Source organism: Carassius carassius, chromosome 7 (assembly GCF_963082965.1).
Source record: "Carassius carassius chromosome 7, fCarCar2.1, whole genome shotgun sequence".
Lineage (NCBI taxonomy): Eukaryota > Metazoa > Chordata > Actinopteri > Cypriniformes > Cyprinidae > Carassius > Carassius carassius.
The window spans coordinates 35,367,040-35,389,121 of NC_081761.1; the positions used below are offsets into that span (position 1 = coordinate 35,367,040).

General features: G+C 40.6%; 2 protein-coding genes across 2 annotated transcripts; one reads left to right on the top strand and one right to left on the bottom strand.

Moving 5' to 3' along the window:
- The first annotated feature begins 421 nt into the window (after positions 1–421).
- LOC132144063 (coiled-coil domain-containing protein R3HCC1L-like) lies at positions 422–3,140 on the top strand. Its single transcript, XM_059554791.1, has 6 exons — positions 422–894; positions 1,325–1,506; positions 1,598–1,668; positions 2,077–2,172; positions 2,280–2,420; positions 2,500–3,140. The coding sequence occupies exons 1-6, from the start codon at positions 454–456 to the stop codon at positions 2,535–2,537; spliced, it is 969 nt and encodes a 322-aa protein (XP_059410774.1). The 5' UTR covers positions 422–453; the 3' UTR covers positions 2,538–3,140.
- A 5,311-nt stretch (positions 3,141–8,451) lies between these two features.
- On the bottom strand, positions 8,452–21,827 carry LOC132144067 (far upstream element-binding protein 2-like). Its single transcript, XM_059554794.1, has 18 exons — positions 21,627–21,827; positions 18,906–19,011; positions 18,770–18,823; positions 18,617–18,653; positions 16,718–16,776; positions 16,166–16,237; positions 15,993–16,050; positions 15,746–15,911; positions 15,497–15,595; positions 15,274–15,387; positions 15,088–15,190; positions 14,885–15,003; positions 13,757–14,047; positions 12,925–13,034; positions 11,870–11,943; positions 10,164–10,364; positions 9,874–10,064; positions 8,452–9,328 (listed from the first exon to the last, which is right to left on the bottom strand). Exons 1-18 carry the CDS (start codon positions 21,717–21,719, stop codon positions 9,320–9,322), a joined length of 1,956 nt encoding a protein of 651 aa, XP_059410777.1. The 5' UTR covers positions 21,720–21,827; the 3' UTR covers positions 8,452–9,319.
- Between the last annotated feature and the right edge of the window lie 255 nt (positions 21,828–22,082).

A 22,082-nucleotide genomic window follows, 5' to 3' on the forward strand; every position in this document is an offset into this window, starting at 1 on the left:
GAGTTGTTTTGAAAAGATAATTCGGGCTTCTCAATGGTGTCACTGTCAGTAGATTTGTGTTCATGTTATGAGTGCTGACTATTTGAAAGTATGCTACCAGGACTTTGATGCTACATTGTTGTCATTTGATTATCTATTTGTTATCTTGTAAGTTAAAATGATTTTGCATTGCTCATCCAAGCTCGTCTAGAAATGTTATAAATAATGAAAACGACGGATTTAAATAATGAGTCATAAACAACAGGTGTTGTAAAATCACAACTTATATAAATTATTGTCTTTTCTTGCCTGTGTAACTTAACCCATTGTAAATGAAAGAGCAAGTTTAGGCCAAATAAGTTATATTATATACAGACAGGCATTTTACATTTACTCAGAATCCTGGAAGTGTGGTGATATATTACCCTAAAAACAGCTTCTGTTCTCCTTCCATACTTTCTTACACAGATCCCGATGGAGACTGAAGCAGCTCAGCCAGAAGAGGGGTCCAAAATATCTGCTCCGCGCCGAACGAAAAAACCTGCCATGGAAATCTACGTGCCCAAGAAACGGCAGGCCGAGAAGATGGAGAAGCCTCAGGAAGGGGGTGACAAGAAACCCAGACCCAGGCCCCGGTACACCGACAAGGCCCACAAGAACAAGAAGGATCAAGCCAAAGTGACGGAAACCCCAAACGAAGAGGTAAAACAGGAGGAGGTAGATAAAGAAAACCTGAACATGCACACAGAAAAAGAGGAGGACAGTGTATCCAGAACTATGAACACATCAGAGGATACAGGAACTGCACTAAAACATGAAGAGATCCCAAAAGATGAGGAGGAGGATGAAGAAGAGAACTGGGATTCTTTCTTAAATGATTATGGTGACTGTCTTGACCCACATTTAATAGAGGAGGTAAGAGTCGCAAAGACGACCCAATCCTTCCACTGATTTCTGAGTAAGCAGTCCCTTTAAAGGAACAGTTCACCCAAAAATTAAAATTCTGTCATTAATTACTCACCCTCACGTCGTTCCAAACCCATAAGACCTTCGTTGATCTTCTGAACACAAATTAAGATATCTTTGATGAAATCTGAGAGCTATCTGGCCCTCCATAGACGGCAAAACAACTGACACATTCAAGGCCCAGATGTGTTTCTGTCTCTGGATGAGTCAGAGAGCTCTCAGATTTCATCAAAAATATCTTAATTTGTGTTCTGAAGATGAATGAAGGTCTTACGGGTCTGGAACGATGTGAGGGTGAGTAATTATTGACGGCATAATGAACTGAGATGCTTTAGCCAGTGTTTGTGCTCAGCTTTGATTCTTCTTCTTCCTGTTTCAGATGTCTCTTAAGGAAGGCCGCAAGAAGCCGTCTATACAGGAGCCACGCTTCGACTACTACAACTGGACGCCGGAGGAGGAGGTGGAGCTCCGGGACGATGAGCTGTCACACATCGTGGAGATTTACGACTTCCCGTCTGAGTTCAGGACGGAGGACTTGATCAGATCCTTCAGCTCATGCCAGTGTGTGAAGCTCCGGGTCATGACTCAAGCTTTGAAAGCCCCTGGTCTACAGAAACTGCTGTTGTTATTGATCAGATGTGTGTTTTTTTAGGCAGAAGGGGCTTGACATCAGCTGGATTGATGACACGCATGCCCTCGGTTTGTTCTCCAGTCCCATCGCAGGTCAGTGTGTTCTCCAGAAGCTGTGAACGTCTATAAGATCTCTGGAGTCAATCTCTGGTTGACCGGCAGGAATATAGCATCTGTGATGTGTTTGAGGAGCTGAAATTATCTGAAGAAGATCTGTGGAAAAGAAACGCGTGAAAGGGCGTTTTTTAAGTTAATTGATCGCTAGCTAATGTATGTTTATATAAAACATATCCAGATTATTCTTTATTCTCATTACAAATTCAAAACATTGAAAAGTTATATTAATATAATTATATATAATATGACATTGATGTATTTGTAAGTCACTTTGGATAAAAAGCATATGCTAAATGACAAAATATAAACGATAAGCCCCCAAAATGATAAACCTTGTTCTTTTCTTGTACGTGTGTGTGTGTGTGTGTGTGTGTGTTTGTGTAGCTCGAGATGCTCTGAGGATGAAGAACCCCATGATGAAGGTCAGGCGTCTCTCCAAATCATCAAATGCCACTAAAGCCAAAGCGCGCAGCGTCTCCGGTACTCCTGCTCTCTTAGTTACGCATGCCTCAACTATTCTGAGCCTGTTTCATGCATCCATCACAAACTGATTCTGTTTCAAATCGGACCTGATTGTGTCGGTGTAGATAACCTGCTGCCGGCTAAAGAGCGTCCTCAGACGAGTGCGGCTCTGGCACGCCGTCTGGTGATCGGGGCTCTGGGTGTGAAGAGTCACCAGACCCGAGAGGAGCGAGAGGCAGAGAGGAACAAACTACGGCAGGCGAGAGGTGACATGTTATTCTTGGTTTCTTCTATTGCTGGACTGGTAAAAACAGGGATTTATTTGATTCTTTGTTTTCTCGTCAGAACAAAAGCAGTGTGAAGACACACGGGAGGGCAGATGAAGCAGGTTTGTGTTTTTGTGAACTGTGAAGCGTTTTGATTTGATCATGGGTTTAGTTCTGAAGTGGTTTATCTCTGGGTTTGGGGTCTGAAGGAGTGGGCCCTTCGGCAGGACGGTCTGCCACAAGACGAGGGACGCGGACGCAGGGGTTCATCGAAGCCACACACTTCAACAGGGATGGTTTCTGATCTTTCCTCTTGAGATTTGTTTTGAACTGAACTTTTCCCTGTAAATGTTTGATTGTTTTTATTTGGAAAGGCCATTTTAATGTATTTTTGTGAATGTTTTTCTTTTTGGTGACTAAAACAAACTACATGACATGGAAGTGTGATTTCAGTCGTATTTTTTTGCCTCAGTAAAGAGAAAAGTCGACACTGAAAGCTGATAATGTCTTTCATGACACTTAATTGTGTAAATGAGTGATTCTCAAAATGTCAACTAAAAAAAAAAAAAAGTATGTCAAGGATCACATTATCCTTGATTTTTTTTTTTTGTTGTAAGAATGGGATTAGACTGAAGTAAATTGTGGACATTTTATTTAATCCCACTCAAGTCTTTTTCAAACCATCAGCACATTCTAACAGAACTTTTTTTTGTATTATGTTCTTTCCAGAGGTGGGTAGTAACGAGTTACATTTACTTCGTTACATTTACTTGAGTAATTTTTTGGGGTAACTAATACTTTTCGGAGTATATTTAAAGATGGGTACTTTATACTCTTACTTGAGTAAATTTTGGGGGAAAAATCTGTACTTTTACTTCGTTACTGTGGGCGACGCTCCTCTCGTTACTTTATCTTAATGCAATAAATGTTATAATGCTTCAGTTTATTCCAAACGCGCCGTCTACTTTTCTCTGGGCAATGAGCGATGCCCATTCACGAATGATTCATTCTTTTGAGTCAATTCTGTTCAAAGGCTTGATCAAACCAATTGGCAAACGAGTGAATTGGTTCATGAATCAGTTTGAATGAGTCGTTCAGTTCCCTGCCGCACGCGCTGAGCGTCTGAAGCGGTTCACTCAGAGTTGTAACGTTTAACATCAGCAGCGTTGAAGACGTGGCTATGGAACTGCACTGAATTGAAAGCAAATCTGCAAAGGCTATTATTTGCTAGCGATGGAGATCCTTATTAGATGAACACCGCGTGTGCTGTCTACTGTTGAACAGGTAATAACTTGGGCTACATTCGATTACAGTACACGATACAACTTTGACATTAGTTTGTTGTACGTGTGGCTTATAACAGAGGGGAGTCAAGTTGAATGCAGCTTCCAAAAGACAAAAAATTGCCGATTAAGATTTTATTAATTTTAATAGGCTACAATAACACCGACGTGAGAGCGATCAGTGAGTCATATCATCATCTGCTAAATTCAGATCTGTGATTGCTTGCTGGCGCTGAGCCTGAGACAGACGCGTTTTTACAGCACTGCGCATTATAACATGATTCTTTTGAGCTTATTAAAGCATTGTCCAATCAGATGTGTTCCGATGAGTCATCGCTAAAATGCCGGTGCTTCCTTCACTCGCTCGCTGACTGAATACCTCTTTCTGGCGAATTCTCTCGCAGAAACAACAAAGTGCAGATGTGTGTACGAATCTATAATTAAGATATTGATTTCACAGTGTTAACAGTTTCAGTAATTTTAATGGGAGTTTCTGAGAGTGATTGAAATCTAGACTGTCAGTGAAAATGATCTTTAATAATGTAAATGTTATTTGCTCTCTTTCTGAACAATGAAAGATTAGTAGCAATTATATCACATTAACTTTCAATGTTTAATTCACATTTAATATAAAGTCAGTCGTATTAAAAATATGTTTTGGCATGACACCTATATCTGTTACTTAAGTAAACAGACAAGGTTTTAGGGAAGTCGTGGCCTAATGGTTAGAGAGTCAATCGCAAGGTTGTGAGTTCGAGTCCCGGGCCGGCAGGAATTGTGGGTGGGGGCAGTGCATGTACAGTTCTCTCTCCACCTTCAATACCACGACTTAGGTGCCCTTGAGCAAGGCACTGAACCCCCAACTGCTCCCCGGGCGCTGCAGCATAAATGGCTGCCCACTGCTCCGGGTGTGTGCTCACAGTGTGTGTGTGTTCACTGCTCTGTGTGTGTGCATTTCGGATGGGTTAAATGCAGAGCACAAATTCTGAGTATGGGTCACCATACTTGGCTGAATGTCACGTCACACTTCACTGAAATATATACATTTATACACGCACACATACATTTTATCTATATATCTAAATAAAAATAGGCTCAGTATATATGACCCAAAGTAACTAGTAACTAACTACTTGAGTAGATTTTTTATCCGATACTCTTTTACTCTTACTCAAGTAACTATTCAAGACTAGTACTTTTACTTTAGTAAATATTTCTAGAAGTACTTTTACTTTAGTACTTGAGTACAGTTTTTGGGTACTCTACCCACCTCTGGTTCTTTCATTATTAAATGAACTAAATACTGTGCTGTTTTGTTCATCTCTAAAAGGTTTTGTTTAGCTACTAAATTGAGAGATGCACTTTTTTCATGTCTGTTGTTCTCAGATGTTGGTGCACTTGAATTCCCAGTTCTGCTCAGAATAAAAATGTTGAAATCTTTTTCTAAAATATCATTAATGTATTGGTAATTTAAGGCTTTAGCATTTTTCAAGTATGTGCAATTATTTGCTTTTAATAAGAGTTATCATTCATTCACACCATCGCTGAGAACAGTGAAATCCACATCTATAACAACATTCCAATTACCGTATTTTTTGGACTATAAGTATAGTCGCATCAGTCCAAAAATACGTCATGTTGAGGGAAAAAACATATATAAGTCGCACCGGACTATAAGTCACATTTATTTAGACCCAAGAACCAAGAGAAAACATTACCGTCTACATTCGTGAGAGGGCACTTTTGACAAATCTATAGTTATCATTCTTGTAATTAACCTTTATAAAATGTAGCCACAACAAGTGCTGCAAAACTACTAAAATTACTAAATACTTTTACATTTAGTGATTTACCAGACGCTTTTATCCAAAGCAACTTACAAATGACAACTGAAGCAATCAAAAACAACAAAAGAGCAATGATGTGCAAGAGCTATAAAAAAAAGTCTCAGTTAGCTTAACATAGTACACGTAGAAAGTTTTTTTATTATATAATAAAAAGAACACTTACAGAATAGAAAAAGAATAGAGCAAGCTAATGACAAGATACCTTTTTTTTGCTTATGCTAACTGTTTAAATGAAAAGAAAACAGATTAGAGAAGCTAGTGATTATTTATATATATATATATATCTTGGTCTGAGCTGTCGACACGACAGATCTCGTCACAGTTGTTGTTGGTGCGTCCTACGATGTGAATAGAGGCCGATCCTTGACGCACATGACCGGCCACAGGTGTCGCACACAAACTGGCTAGACATTGTTCTAGATGTTAAGGCATTGTGCTTTCTGCGTCTTCGTTTGACTACAGCAGTAACAATACGGCTGAGCTCAAAGGAGTGTATGGCAGTGTGGCACTGTGCTCGCCATGATGTCCTGTCTGCAACCATCTCTTCAAGGTCATTTGGGTCCATATTGCACAGTTTCAAATTGGCTTTGAGGCTGTCCTTGTAGCGTTTTAGTTGCCCTCCTTGAGAGCGCATGCCACTCTGGAGCTGTCCATAAAAAACCTTCTTCGGTAGGCGTGAGTCTGCCATACGTTCAACATGTCCAGACCAGCGAAACTGCGCAGCAAGGCCTCAATACCAGTGATGCCACAGGTCTGAAGTACCTCAGTATTTGGGGCCTTGTCCTGCCATTTAACATGTGCAATACGACGGAGACAGCGCATATGGAACTGATCAAGTTTGATAATCTGCCGCCGATAAATGGTCCAGGACTCAGATCCATACAACAGCACAGTGAGGATGACTGCCTTATATACTGCCACCTTTGTGTCCAGTCGAATGCCGTGCTCATCCCATACTCTCTTGGACAGTCGACCGAAGGCAAAACTAGCTTTTGCGATGCGGGCACTGATGTCGGAGTCCGCTGTTGTATCAGCTGCAAGAATGCTACCAAGGTAGCAGAATTTGTCAACGGCCGCCAGCACTGTCTTACCCGCAGTGATTACCGGTGGATTGGAGTTTGACTCGTTCACCGCTTGAAGCATGACTTCTGTCTTCTTTAGACTGACAGTAAGCCCAAACCTAGAAGCTGCAGTTCTAAAACGATCGAATAGTGACTGAGCTTCGGTAAGGGTGTGCGCCATCAGTGCACAATCATCTGCATATAGGAGGTCACGCAGAATTGCTGAATGTGTCTTTGTATGAGCCTGGAGCCTGCGTAGATTGAAGACACAGCCATCTGTACGGAACTGGATTGGAATGCCCATGTCGCAGTTCTTAAAAGCCACGGACAGCACCATGGAAAAGAAGATGCTGAATAACAGTGGGGCAAGAATATATTTTATATATATAAAACAAGCAGTGAATAAATAGAGTGAGTGTTAAAGTTAGAGGGTCAAATAAAGATGGAAGAGATGGGTTTTTCAGCCGATTCTTGAAGATGGCTAAAGGACTCAGCTGTCCGGATAGAGTTGGGGAGGGAACATTCAATTTAAAAGTCCATAAAAGTGACTTTGTGCTTCTTTGGGATGGCACAATCAAGCGACGTTCACTTGCAGAACACAAGCTTCTAGAGGGCACATAAGTCTGAAGTAATGAATTTAGGTAAAGGGGTGCGGCGCCAGTGGTGGTTCTGTCGGCAAACATTAATGGGTACCAATAGCTGCTAGCATAAAAATAAAGGCAGGGCAAATTGATAAACAGAGGTGTGACATGCATTCTTTTCGGCTCATTAAAAATTAATCTTGCTGCCGCGTTTTGGATTAATTGTAAAGGTTTGATAGATCTGACTGGAAGACCTGCCAAGAGAGCATTACAATAGTCCAGCCTGGACAGAACAAGAGCTTGAACTAGGAGTTGTGCTGCATGTTCTGAAAGAAGGGGCTTGATCTTCACGTTGAATAAAGCAAATCTGCAGGAATCGGACCGTTATAGCAATGCAGTCTGAGAAAGTTAGCTGATCATCAATCAGTTATGGTTGATGTGCAATGGATGGTGAAATTGTGATGAAACGATGGGTTTGCTGGAATCACAAGCAGTTCTGTCTTGGCAAGGTTGAGTTGAAGGTGATGGCCCATAATCCAGCAAGAAATGTCTGTTAGACAAGCTGAGATGCGAGCAGCTATCGTTGGATTATCAGGATGGAATGAGAGGTAAAGTTGAGTGTCATCAGCATAGCAGTGATATGAAAAGCCATGTTTCTGAATGACTGAACCTAATGATGCCATGTAGACAGAGAAGAAAAGTGGTCCAAGAACTGAGCCCTGAGGCACCCCAGTAGTTATACGTTGTGACTTGGACACCTCACCTCTCCAAGATACCTTGAAGGAACTATCTGGGAGAACACTCAAATTACTGGCCTGCGGTTCCTAAGATGCCTTGTGCCAGTATGTTTGACAGGAGGCTCTGGTGGTTAAACGTGTCAAACGCGGCGGTTGAAGATTTTGATTCTGCTCTTGCCAGACTTAAAGCTTCTAGGAGGTCATTCAAGTGTTTTTGAAAATGAGAGGAAGGGAAACTAGTTTGTAGTTCTCTAAAGCCCCTTTCAAACTGCACATTGGTCCTGGAAAGTTGCCACAACTGGGGGCATCAGAATGCAGAAAAGGGAATATCACAAAGAAGAACAAAAGTATAGTTAGATATTCTACTATTTACATCCCATAACCCTTAAATTTTTTTGGCCCTTTATAAAGAAAGGTTTAGGCAACTCTTAGTTACCACTCAGGATGAGCTAAAAAGTAATGGTAATGTTTGCCTTTCAAAAACTAGACTTTCAACAAAAACACTTTCAGACTGAACACTGGTCATGTGATCAGATGAGGATTTTGTAATGTTTATTTTGTGGTTTTTAAAAACAAGCAGTAAAAAAAAAAAAAAAAGCATACAATTTATATATTTATAACATCATGACTTCCAATAACTTGGGAAGGTGGGAGAAAAAAAAGAAACCCTCTTTTCACAGAGTGAGGAGCAACACGTCTTGAGTTTCAGTGTCAGAACATATATACTCGTGCGCACACACACACACACGAGATACACTCAGAGACTGAAACCCCATTTGATATCACAGGAGAAAATTTTTATCACATTAAAAAGAAAAACTCACTAAATGAATAGAAATAAAGAACACGTTAAACAATGGGAATGTTCCAGCTCAAAATCAACTTAAAAAAGGACTAAAAGCAAAATAGCATTAAAAAAAAAAAAAAAAAAAAGACATGGTTACTCATTGAGTTTGAAACACAGTAGTTATTAACACCTGAAGGTTTCCTCTAAATGCACCTGTTTCCTCAAAAAGATTTTTTTTTTAATGCAAATACAGGAAGTGCACGCTCATGTGAGAAAGTTAGCTTTCCCTTGTGTCTCCTGGACATGAGTCACACTGATGCGAGGGATGAAGCGTGTGTGTGAAGGGGAAGGCAGAGTTTGAGTTTAGTCCATCAGCGCTTGTGAATCCAGCTAAAACCAGGAGGAGGAACAAGAGAGTCTGAAGCAGTAACGTTTCATAAAGACAGAAATCCGGCTTCAGAGGAGAAAGAGTCACAGAGCTTTTCAGCTGGACACGAGAAAGAAAGAAAAAAAAAAAATGAAACTGGAAGAGAAGTCCTTTTGTTAGAGAAGAGTGACAGGATGAAGGGAAGGAGCAGGACGGACGAGAGCTCAAAAGTCACTTCACTGCGCCTGAGGAGAGACGAGAAATTACAGTCAGTCATCACTGCATGAGGAAACAAAACTAGAGCCGCTGAACTTCTGTATGCATCATTTGTTAAGAATTATAATTGTTAAAGGTGCTGTATGAAGGATTGACACCGAGTGGTTGAACTAGGCATTGCAGTCCAAATTCAAAATATTGGAGAGGCTTTTCACCATGGTGTGTGTATATGGGTAATTAACAAAATCAAATCAATTCACACCATTTAAATTCTATAAAATGAACAATGTTTCATATTGAGTTTTAAGTGGGCAGACAAACTTTTAAACTTTAAAAGGGTAACAAATCAGCGGTTCCACATATTTGCTTCTTGGGTCATGGCATTGATTTTGTTTATTTTTTGCCCCCTTTTAAAGTGTAAATTTCACATTCAGAATCAAAAACAAATATTTGTCTAGTGAAAGCTTGAACAATTTTAAACTAGTTAAGTTACTACTTTGAAGATTAGATGTAAGAAGTAGAGTATACAATCTACGTGCAATCAATGGTTGTTCAGACACATCAGTGCGTGTACCTGCTGGCCCTGTGGTGTGGCGCCTGGCTGTCCCGCGGCCTGTCCCGTCTGTCCGTAATAAGCAGCCTGCTGTCTGTAGTATTCAGCCCATGCGGCGCTGTAGTCCGTCTGTCCTGCTGCTGGAGCTCCTGTGGCTTGAGCTGCTCCTGCGGCGGGAGCAGCTCCTCCTCCTCCTCCTCCTCCTGCAGCAGCTGAAACAGTCTCAGCATCAAAACACTGATCTGCCAGCAGATTAATTCACAAGCATTTCTCTACTACGTAATAACACCATGAGGAATGAGTGCTCGTACCCATCTTTTTGTAGTACTCCTCCCAGGCCTTGGTGTAGTCGGGCTGAGCGGCTCCGGGAGCAGCCTGGCTCTGGTCAGCAGGAGCGGGAGCAGCCGGTTGGGCCGCAGGCGTCTGTCCAGGCATGGCGCCCCCTCCAGGCTGCTGGTAGTACTGTGCATAATAAGCTGCCCACGCCGCATTGTGATCCACTGCTGCTTTACCTGAGAGAAACAGACAGAAATCCCCTTTATTCTTTATTCTTCAGATACTCGGCAACTTACAGACAAGAGCTGAGCCTCATGATAAACAAGATCATATTAATGCTAATTTAAATAAAACAAAAAATGGATGTATGGTTGAACTTTTTAAATGGAGTTAAGTTCAAAATCTTGACATAAAGTTAATACTTCTTAAGACCGGTATCACACATCAGAGGCAGTCCAGTAAATATACATGTCATGTTATATACATACGTTTTATTATGATCATGTATTAAACAGATGTGCATCAATTTTAGTAAATGTAAAAAAAAAGTTTCAATCAGTCCTCATCTCTGCAGCACACGTGCTAAACGCAGGTTATTTGTGCAGCACGAGAAAGATGGATAAGGAAGAGAGATGGAAAAGTGCACAAAAGCATTATCAACTTCCTACAGAACTTCAATTGTAACAAAGCTGTCAGCTGTGTGGATATTGGCAAATATAGTTAACCATTTTCATTTATAATTAATATGGCTTCTTATCAAGATATTACTCTATATGCTATGTTCTGTCAATGCTTTAACTTCATATTAGCCTATTTATAGCACACTTGCCACCCAGTAAATCAAACTTTGCAAAACATTGCCACATAACATTTACCTCAGTATAACAATTCAGTGTCCATAAGCTCGCCAGTCAGCTAGAAAAATAACTAGAGCATTTTGCTATATTTAGGCACTATTGCATTTTAATAGTATTACTTTACTTGTTGTATATATGAAATGCAAGAATGCAAGCTAAAGATAAAATTCAACATCCTATAAGACTGCAGGTTACTAATGAAGAAAAACTGACAATGTGTGAAAGACATGAAAACATTGGGTGCATTGAGGAGCCCAAACTACACTGTAAAAAGAGATCAGTTGACTTTGCTTTGGAAAAAAAAAAAAAAAAATAAATCATTAAGTAAATAAACTTCATGCATAAAGAAATGTTATGTGAACTGGACAATGCTGAATTACACTGGCAAATAAGTTTGAAAATGTGTTGTTCACTTATTTCTGGTTGGAATAAAAATTGCAATTACTCCGGTGTACACTCAATGGCCAAGTAATGCTTATGGTCCATGATATTGGTACAGATCCAGTGTAAAGTAATTTGGCACCCAAGTTTCCTATAGGAGCCAATTACTTTTTTGGGGGGGTCTGGGTAGTTTTAGCAGAAGACACTTTCAAATCCAAAAAAAAAAAAAAAAAAAAAAAAAAAAAAACACTTACTGACCTCAAATCTTTAAATATTATAAAAATGTAATATCAAGTAGTATTTTTAAATACATGTATAATAGTATTAGTACTTGTCAAACTGTAGTGTATTTTACAAATTGGAATCAATTACTATAATTTAAAGTAAAAAAATAACAAATAAAATCCATGACTTTAAGATGCAATGTGACCCAAGCATGAGGCACAAGAATCCAATCAAGACTTAAACACAAACACTGAAAGCGTCAGTACAACATGACTCACTGGGATCCTGCGGCTGCCACTGCTGGTACGTGTTGCCCCAGCCCTGAGGATACTGACCACCAGGAGGACCACCGCTGGAGACAGAGAGAGAACCACTGTGAGCATGTGCAAACCAAACATCAACCCTCTCCCTGAAGCTGCTTTCCCTTTAACCTGTTAACTGTCACCGTTAACAGGTTTTATGAAGGAACAGTAAAAGATTAATTTATAAAAAGAGTGCACCTCAAAACATATACATCATAACAGGAGTTATGACCTTTTTCACAAAAAATCTACTCCGCTTCCTTTTTCCCCATCACATGTTTTAGTAATCATCATAAATTATATATCATTTGAAAGCTTAAATACTCCAAATTCATCCTATGAAAACCATTTTGAAATTGGACACTGCGTTACCATGGAAATCGTACTTTAAAATCTTTTAGCGTGCTCCTCCCCCTTAGTGGGGGGGGGGTCATATTCCAAATATATTACGGTCTTTTAGAATCAAAACTTTTCATAATCTTGACAAAATACATATCGTTGGAAAGGTCTGAGTCTCAAGATTCCATATTTGGTGGTTATGTCATAGACATAATATTGAGAGAGAAATTGATACATTTGTGACTGAAACTCCATTGAATTTTTTGGATGCATTTTTCTATGGCACCCGGTGGCTTTTTGTGGTATTATGCCTAAACAATTGCATATGAACCTACATTTTTTTTATATCAACTTCAAATTTGGTACACAACTTATTTAGACATATGGCTTTAATTTTATAGCAATTTTGGATTAAAAATGTTTATAAAATATTTATTTTATATAAAATATAATACAAATAAAATAATAAATTTAATTACAGTAAATTTAAACTTCTATAACTTGTTTATGCTTTCATTTTTTGAAATGATTTCACATCTGCAATAATCTGCAGATTGTCTTTAAAAAGAGACCAACCTTTGATCTGTATTCAAAAGCGTTTATGAATTATAACAATTTAAGTGTGAATAGTGTACTTTCACGTCCATGTTCAAAAATGGGAGTGACAGTTAAGAGGTTAAAGCAGTACTGACTGTTGCGGTCCACCGGGGGGTCCGGGTTGGTACGGGTTCGGGTTGTAGGGGCCCATGGGTCCAGCGGGGCCCGGTCCACCCGGTCCAGGACCAACAGGGCACAGGGGACCCTACGAGGAGAAGCACACCAGTTAAAGCCAGCAAACACTACAGCAGCAGTCCAAGTATCCATATCACAACATGTGCACAGCACTTCGTTTGAATACAAGAACAGCATTTAAAACAAAGTGCAAGGTCTCTTAATTTAAGACACTTTTGCACTTTTAGAGTATATTATACAGGTGACAACTAAGTTTAATCTGGCCACAGAGGAAAACAACTGGGTTGCCTGATATGAGACAGAATCCCCCAAAAAGAGCTTCAATTCAAGTTTATTTGTATAGCACTCTTTATGATGCAAATCAAAGTTTTAAAGAAAATGTAAGTTTCTACATTATATTTAGCAATAGCTTATCGGTGGTAACTCAAGTTGATGTCTATGTGGGAGAAATATGGTAAAAATCAATCAGCTAGTTAATCCATGTAAATCAAACAGATGGTGAATACTATTAAGAGCAATGATTATATGATGTAGTTATTAAATATGTGGTACAGTTACAGTTCATAATGCAGAGGTCACTGCCTGATGTGCTCCGATTTAAATGAGTTTGAGGGCATTTACACCAGGTCTTTTCACGATCGGATAGCGGTTGATAAAACACGTGAAGTGAGCAGGTGTAAACGGCTCCTTTGTGCAGTCTTGCATTGGGATACATATCGTATCTTTTCTGGTGATACACAGCCCTAGCAAACGGCAGGCCAGATCCTGCACAGAAGCGGTGTTTAGGGGTACCTCGATCTTGTCCTCGATCAGCTGTTTGGCGTGGTCGATCTGCTGAGGAGATCCCCGGATGATAAACAGTTTGAAGTTGGGGTCACCGTTGGGCGGCGGCTGGCGAGAGATCTCCACGAAGGCACCCGTCTCCTGGTTGATGGCCTTCACGTTCTCGCCGCCTCGGCCGATAACCAGACCGCATTTGTGGGCGGGGATTGAAAAGGTCATCTCACTGCCAGGAGGGCCCCAGCTGCCTGGACCACGCCCCCTGCCACGCCCACCTGGAGGCATACCTGCGCCTGGAGGACCCTGACGAACACAACAGAGATTAACCAAAGCAACCAAACACCGATGGAGTCCAGTCATAAAAACAGATGTGAATCAGTCCCTTCACTAGCATTTCATCAGTTCAATTGAGAAAGACTACCATGTCATATATGTAAATGCAATGGTAGTAACAATAATAATAATCAGTAAACCTCTGTTGTGCATCGCCTTGAATAAAAATTTGTTACTCTTAAAATACAACGTTCTATGCCTCCATTTGAGAGATATATAGTGTATTAAATCATTCATACAGAATATTTTATTTGACATACCAGCATCGGTGACTGGTATATTTTCATGACAAGATCAATGTAAATTTAAAAGAAACCAATATTAGTAACAAGCAGTAATAATGGAAACACCAACTGACAACAGACTCACCACCTTACAACAAACATAAGACATTTCAGTATTTGACTTGGGAAAGATAAAATACTCCAGGTGAAACTTAAAAAAAAAAAATCTGTTTAAATCGGTTTATAGTTTCATTGATTATTGTAAGAGTTAAATATAGTTTTAGACTCCAATTGATTAAACCATTACATTTTTGCCATTAAAATTAAACATTAGAACAAAATCCATAACATTTTAAAATGGAAGAATTTGTAAAAAAGTAAAACTTTCATTTGGTCCTTAAAATGTAATTCAGAAACTAAATTAGAAATGCATATAACTCCTAATAAACTAAAAGTAGTCAAGCTTTTAATTACTATTTAAATTGCACACTTCATACTGAATCCAGAAAATGAAACTGAATTTAGGAAAGAAATTCTGATGTCATATATTGGGCATCTCCAGATGAGTCCGAGCATCACTCACCCCTCCTTCCTCTCGCACTCTGATGCTCTGCAGGAGTTCGTTGATGATGCTGGCGGCATGTTCGCAGCGGTCCGGAGGACCCACTATGTGAGCGATCTTTTCTGGACCGCTTCCATCATCTACAGAGAGAAGAAAAATACATGTTATGAACTGTAATATCAGAAAACATTGAGTTTAATCAGAAGTTGAAAGTCTAAACACACCTGGTTTGAACTGTATCCTCACACCAGCGTCGTTCTGAATCTTCTTGATCATCTCTCCGCTTCGGCCAATCACGACGCCCACAGAGTGACGCGGAACGGGCACCTGTCCAATCAGAATAAGACATCACATTTCAAAATGGAAAAAAAGGTGGAATGTAAAGGATTAAATCAAGGATTATCCCGCACCTCCATTCCTCCTCCTCCACCTCCTCCTCCTCCTATTTGAGAGCCGTACTCATTTCTGTCGAAGCCGGGATGGTCCCGCTCTCGCAGAATCTCCTGCACCATCTCACGCGCTTCCTACAGAGAGAAATGAGCGCCAAAATCTTAACCACAACAGGTCTTAAAAGAGAAGAACAAACAAAACAAGGAACAGTCACAGGTGAGAGGAGAGTAGTAGTCATCACACCTGGACTTTATAAGGATCTCCAATGATGCGCAAAGGTTTGTCCATGTTTGGCCCCTGAGAAGGGTCCTGGATCAAAATCATCTTCACGCCAGCACGCTCCTGAAACACAAAGCATGTTAACATGTAGAGAAGACGACCAAGAACCGCCTTTTAGCATTCAAAATCTGTACATTTTATACATTCCATACAGTAATATTTGTGAAAACTATGATGCATTTCTTTGCACGCACAGACGGGCACAAGCTCTACCTGCAGCTGTTTAATGGTCTCTCCTCCTTTGCCGATGATGAGACCCGCTTTCCCTGCCGGAATGATCATTTCCTGCATGTGTCCGCTCCCATTGGTCGACTCGTGGAAGGAGGGAGGAGTGCCCCGCCCCCGAGAGACGATGTCATCCAGCAGCATCTTGGCCTTCCTGCACGGATAGGTCAAGAGGTCAAAACACCAACAAACAGATCCACAATGCAGTTAAACATGTGAGGAAGCACAAACATACTGGATGGCTTCAGGGCCGCCGGTGAGAGTCACACTCCTGTCTGGAAGACCGCCGCTGTCTAAACACACACAAAACCAACATGTCCCATCATGCCTCATACTTTTAAAACGTGCTAAAATCAAAAACAGGAGAGAAGAGCCCACTTGACTGATCTGAAACAGAGTTTGACTCACCTGGAGCAATCTGAACCTTACAGCCAGACTCCTGCTGGATCTTACTGATCTGCTCTCCTCCCCGACCAATGACTACAAACAGACACAACATTCACTGGGTGCAGAATTATAATAAACAGACTCTAGCGCGTCAACCTTCAGTAGAAGTGTGAATCTCAAAGAACAGTTTCAGATCCACATTTCAACCCCCTCAACTGTGTGTGCATCATATAGTAGAAATATTAGGGCTGCCAAAGGAAACCAATCACAGTTTGAGGAAGGTTTTAGATGTGTATTCAATCAAACATTACAACTGTTGTACATTCTGTACGGTCCAATCATGATCTAAATAACAGCTACCATTCAAAGGTCTGGGGCAAGTTAAAATAATAATGTAATATATAAAATTATTATTATGCACTAGGAGTAATAATAAAATCAAGTAATTAAAAAAAAAATAAACATGCATTTTTCTTCCTTTTGGTTTTGGCAAAAAAAAAGAAAAAGACCAGAGTGATATTCCCCCAGGAAAGCGTGAGTACAGCCAGTGCATGCTGGGTAATGTGAACTTACTGAGGCCAACCATGCCATCAGGGACTCTGTACTCTTCTGAGAGAGTAGAGGGACGCACGCTACAGAAAGATAACAAACAACAATCAGGAAAAATACCAGCAGACAAATACAATCAGGTCATAGTAACGTGTGGCCAAAAGCCTTTTCTGAAAAGCATTTAAAAAAAAAAAACATACATTAAGATCTTTATATATTTTGAAGGCACCACAAGAGTTAAACTTTTACAAGAGCACCTCGAGACCCCTGTATTATGCTTTACATGTCTGATGGAGTCAGTGGAAACTAGGGATGGTCGTTTTCCGCAAATATCACATACGAATATTTGAGCTCACACAAAGCGAATATTCGAATATTCGTTTATTTAAATTAAGTTTAATGAGACAGACGTTTTTTTCAGCAACATTTATTGTTTCCGTCATTTTGAACAAGCTTACACACAATAAGCTTGAACATTACACATCGTGTTTTGTAGCTGAAAACCTTTAACAATGCGTGCAAACAAACAAAAGTAGATTAAAAGCAAAAAATAAAAAAATGAACAAAGAAAAAAAGTAAAGCAGCCTGCAGCAATTAGACTATTATAGAACGTAGCCTACACTTAACTTTGAAACTTTTAAACTGACCGCAAATCTTTTTTGCTTTTTTTTTTTCTATTGTTGTACATGTTCTTGTTAAGAAACACGGGCATGTAAACATGATCGGGGGAAAGTCGGCTCCTTAGTCTGCTAACAATAAGGCCGGCCGCAGAGAAAACGCGCTCTGACGGCACAGACGTTGTCGGGACTCACAAATAACGGTGTGCTAAGCGAATAAGTTGTGAATCGCTTCGTGTTTTCGTTTCACCACTGAATGCGATCCTCATCTGGTGGAATACATGGCTCCAGCAAGAACTGTTCCCACTCGTCTCGGCTGGACTCTCTGTAATCATCGCTGGAGAACTGGCTCAGCCTTTTCCGACGAGTGGGCATTGCATCTTCTTCATCGTTGGTGACGCACCACTCGCATCAAGGAAAGTGTTCTGATAAATGTTCAAAAAAAAAAATTCTTACTTCTCTCATGTTTTCATCGAGAAACCTGAGATGTTTATGCCGAGGGTCTAGGGCAGACGCGAGAAGAGGAGTTTTCACTGTATTCTCCAAGTTAGCGGTGTTTATTCGTTGCTTGCACGCTCATAATGGAAGCGATGCGGTCGCGATGCGCCCGTTTTTTCCAGACGCGTTCGCACAGCATCGAGTTAAAAACATCAACTTCTCAGAATGCCGCAAGCTCACCGCAGGTCATGTGACAAGAACTTAACATTCAGCTTCATTCTTTCCCGTAACAACATTGAAAGCTCAGCCAAGACGAAGGAACAGCTGATCATAGCTGTATATGGATTGCCATTTTGAAAAAATGTAGTAGCAGAGCTACTGAAAGCGAGTTTTTGTGCTGCGAATCCATTTATCCTTTGCTGAAATTTCCGCGTCTTAATGGAGAGAGCACGTCATTGTTGCTTAGCAACGGCAGACGCCTCAGCAGCACTTCTGCCCGAGCGCTTTGAAAAGGAGAAAGCGGCGCACCTAGCGTTTTCCAAGCATTTTAGGCGTGATGTGAACAGCCCCTTATTCATTCATTATTTTTTGCTTGCATACATCTTCAAATATGCCGTAGAGAATCATAGAAAGTGACCAAATTAGGTTTTATTGTGAACTTTTTATTTTTATGTAAAATTCGAATATCATTTTTATTTAGCGAATAATTAGAGCAGAACGAATATTCGAATGTTCGACTATCCGTGCAAACCCCTAGTGGAAACCAAACCTAGTCTAATTACACAGGCCTGTGTAGTTATTCCCAAGCGCTCAGATCTGACATCTGTTCTAACGACTCAATCAGATCACACACACGAGGACGTCTTACCTCTGCTGGGAAAGGGCAGCCAGCTGGGCTCCGATAGCTGTGGATGAGAAAGGGATAAAATCACCGCGCTAAAAATACACAGACATGTGCTTTGAGTTGCTAAAAGGGAGTCTGTGTGTTTACATGAGTGAAAAAAAGCAAAGACAGACGTACACAGTGCTGAAGAGTTGTCTCTGTCAGACGCCATCTTCTTACACTCCGGCTGATCTGAGGAGAAAACACAAGAAGAGCTCAAAAAACATCTCAGGAGAGACAGACGGACAGATCCAGAGCACGTCTCATGCCGTACCTCCGTCCTCCAGCGATCGCTTCTGAGCCGCGAAGGCATAGCTCTCCGCTCCGCCGTTATTGCTCATGGGGGGACCGGCGACGTCTCCGCCGATCTTCGCTGCGATCTGGAAAACACCACAAAATCAGCATGAAGTTAATACTAACTGCTAGTCACATTTTACATTTTCTTTTAAAATTATGCATTTATATAAATAGACACTACTATTCAAAAGTTTAGGGTCAGCGAGATCTTTTGTTCCAGACCTTCGAAAGAAGTTACTTGACTCACCAAGGATGCAATTATATAATCAAAAACACAATATAAAATAATGCTTTTGTACGTGACTATTTTGCTCAAATTTAATTCAGCTGAATTTTCAGCTTCATTACTCCAGTCTTCAGTGTCTCATGATCTTTCAGGAAACTAGAGCTGAAACAACGAATCGATTTAATCGATAAAAATCGATTATTAAAATAGTTGTCAACTAATTTAGTCATCGATTCGTTGCTAAATAACTTTTATTTGCCGTAAGCGGCTCATTTCGTGCATATTTCAAATCTGCGGTGACCAAAGTGTGGCAGTAATGAGCCACCGGAGGTTTTACTCAGCCAGTACAGCAGGAGAAGTAGCGAATAGCCAATAACTGGCCTCGTTTTATGTCACGTGCTTCCCGAACAGCGTCTCTGCAGCATTTAGCGGGATGTGGGAGACTGGGAGTACTTTACTTTGAGCCTTCAAAAAAGAAGAGTAACCTGTAAACTCTGCACTACTGAACTGTTTAAGGGGACGTTCACATATCGCGTCTTTTGCGCGCTCAAGTTCATTATTTCCAACACCGCACCGCATCGAGTTAAAAACATTTCAACTTTTCAGAATGCTGCAAGCGCATCGCGGGTCATGTGACAAGAACTAACCAATCAGCTTCATCCTTTCCCGTAACAACGTTAAAAGCTCAGTCAAGATGAAAGGAACAGCTGATCATAGTTGTATATGGATTTCCATTTTGAAATAAATTTAGTAGCAGAGCTACTGCAAGCGATTTTTTGAGCTGCAAATCCATTTATCCTTTGCTGAAATTTCCGCGTCTTCAAGGAGAGAGCACGTCATGGTTGCTTAGCAAAGGCAGACGCCTCAGGGGCGCAACTGCACGAGCGCTTTGGAAAGAAGGAGAAAGCGGTGCGCCTAGCGTTTTCCACGCGTTTTTAGGCACGATATGTGAACGGCCCCTAAGACTTTTATTTGTGCAGATTCTCCAGTACAATGTTGTTTGCAAATGTTTAGTCGTAAAAGCTGATAACATTGCTTTTTAACAGTTAACAATTAAAGCTTTACAAACATGTTCTGTGATCAGTTTGTCGTTTACCAGTTCAAAATTCAGTCGTGCAGCCTAATTATGACTGAATGAGAGGTAAATGTTTAAAGATATTTGAAATGCACTTTTTTCTAAGTATTCACTGCTCTTTTTCACACACATTCAGGTTTCATTCCATTGGCACTTTATTCGAAGGATTGTTTACAATTTCACAGCAAAAGCTATAAAGCTGTTTCCCAGTAAATAATAAAATACAATGCACTGCAATTTTATTCTGTTTTATCCTTATTCTTCGTGAAAATATGTTCTGAAAGATTCCTTAAGCTTCGTTCGGGATGTTAAACTACTTTAGGAGCTCTAAGGACTGCCATGGTGAAAACATTTGATATCTCCTTGTGAAATTTGCTAGAGTATGGGTCAGTGTTCTGATTGCAGAAGAGTTCGACAAAGGATTACTAACACAATAAAACAACTCCAGGTATATTTTTGATTAGGATATGACAGTGCAAAATGGTTAAAATCTCTTAAAAATCTATGCTGAAGGATAAAGACCATTTATTAATAATTTACTTGGGGAAAAAATGGAAAAAACTAAAATATAAGTACATAAACCGATTAATCGTAAAAATAATCGACAGATTAATTGATTATCAAAATAATCGTTAGTTGCAGCCCTACAGGAAACATAATATACTGATATATTTCCTTTATCTTCACCATTAATGTTTCACTTGGATTATTTTATTTTTTGACAAACATTTTCTTCCCACAATATTCTTTGAAATGCAATGTAAAAGCACGGTTTAATAAAATGTCCAAAATTCAGTACAATGGCATATGAAAAGTAATATTGTACATTTATCATCTATAAACACTCCTGTAATTACCCTAATAATCGCCACTAATTGTACACAAAGATACAAATTGGAGAGAGAGAGAGAGAGACAGAGAGTTAAGTATAGAACACCGCTTTTACCATGACACCACGATGCTAACATGTTTAACAGGATGTGTACCCCAATAAAACCATGGTTCTATCATTTCACACGTTAAAACACATGGTAATGTCGTGGTTCTTTTACAGAAGGGGGGAAAACAAACAACGGCAACGTTAATTCGAATGTTTTGTCGGAGATTTAACGTTACAGCGGTAGCGTTAGCACCATGTTACCCCTTGGACTCAGTGTAAATACGGTGATAAATGAATATAATCACTACATAACGCGCAAAATACCTATTCTGTGCGAACATCTCTGTACTATAGTACCGCAGTCGTTTGAAACGGTAACTTGTAACCACATCTTGCCTTTGTTCCGAGCCCTACGCGATCGCGGCTCGTGCTAACGGATGATTGTGGCGCGCGCCGGCTCATGTGCCGCGGCCCTCGCGCTGACCCACAAACGCGGCCCGTAGTGCGGATCTCTCACCTGCCGCGCGCGCTGTACCGCGTCGGCGAACGCGTCTTTCTGGATTCCAGCTGCTCCGGCACCGGATGGCGGCACCGCGCTGTACTCAGACATGCTGTCCGTTTGGAGGGTGAAGGTTTGCGGGAGACGGCGAGGAGCACTAGGCCTGGCAGAGGTGCGCAGACGCGGGAAGACGAGCGAGACAAACGCATGGGAGGAGGGACTTAAGGCCTACGGAATTTCCTATAGGCGTTCTTAATGAGTGGCTGTTGCGAGGACCAATCAGATGGCAGCTGGAGGCGGGCGTAGCGTGCGGATTTGACCATTCACCCAATGAGTGAGAGCTGACCGAACGCGACGCACAGAGCGTGTCGCTACGTGAGGGAGCCAATCAGCGCTCGGCAACGCATGAAATAGCCCAATGAGGTTCGAGAAAACGCTGATAGGCAATGATGGACGTTTCGATCAGCGTATAGG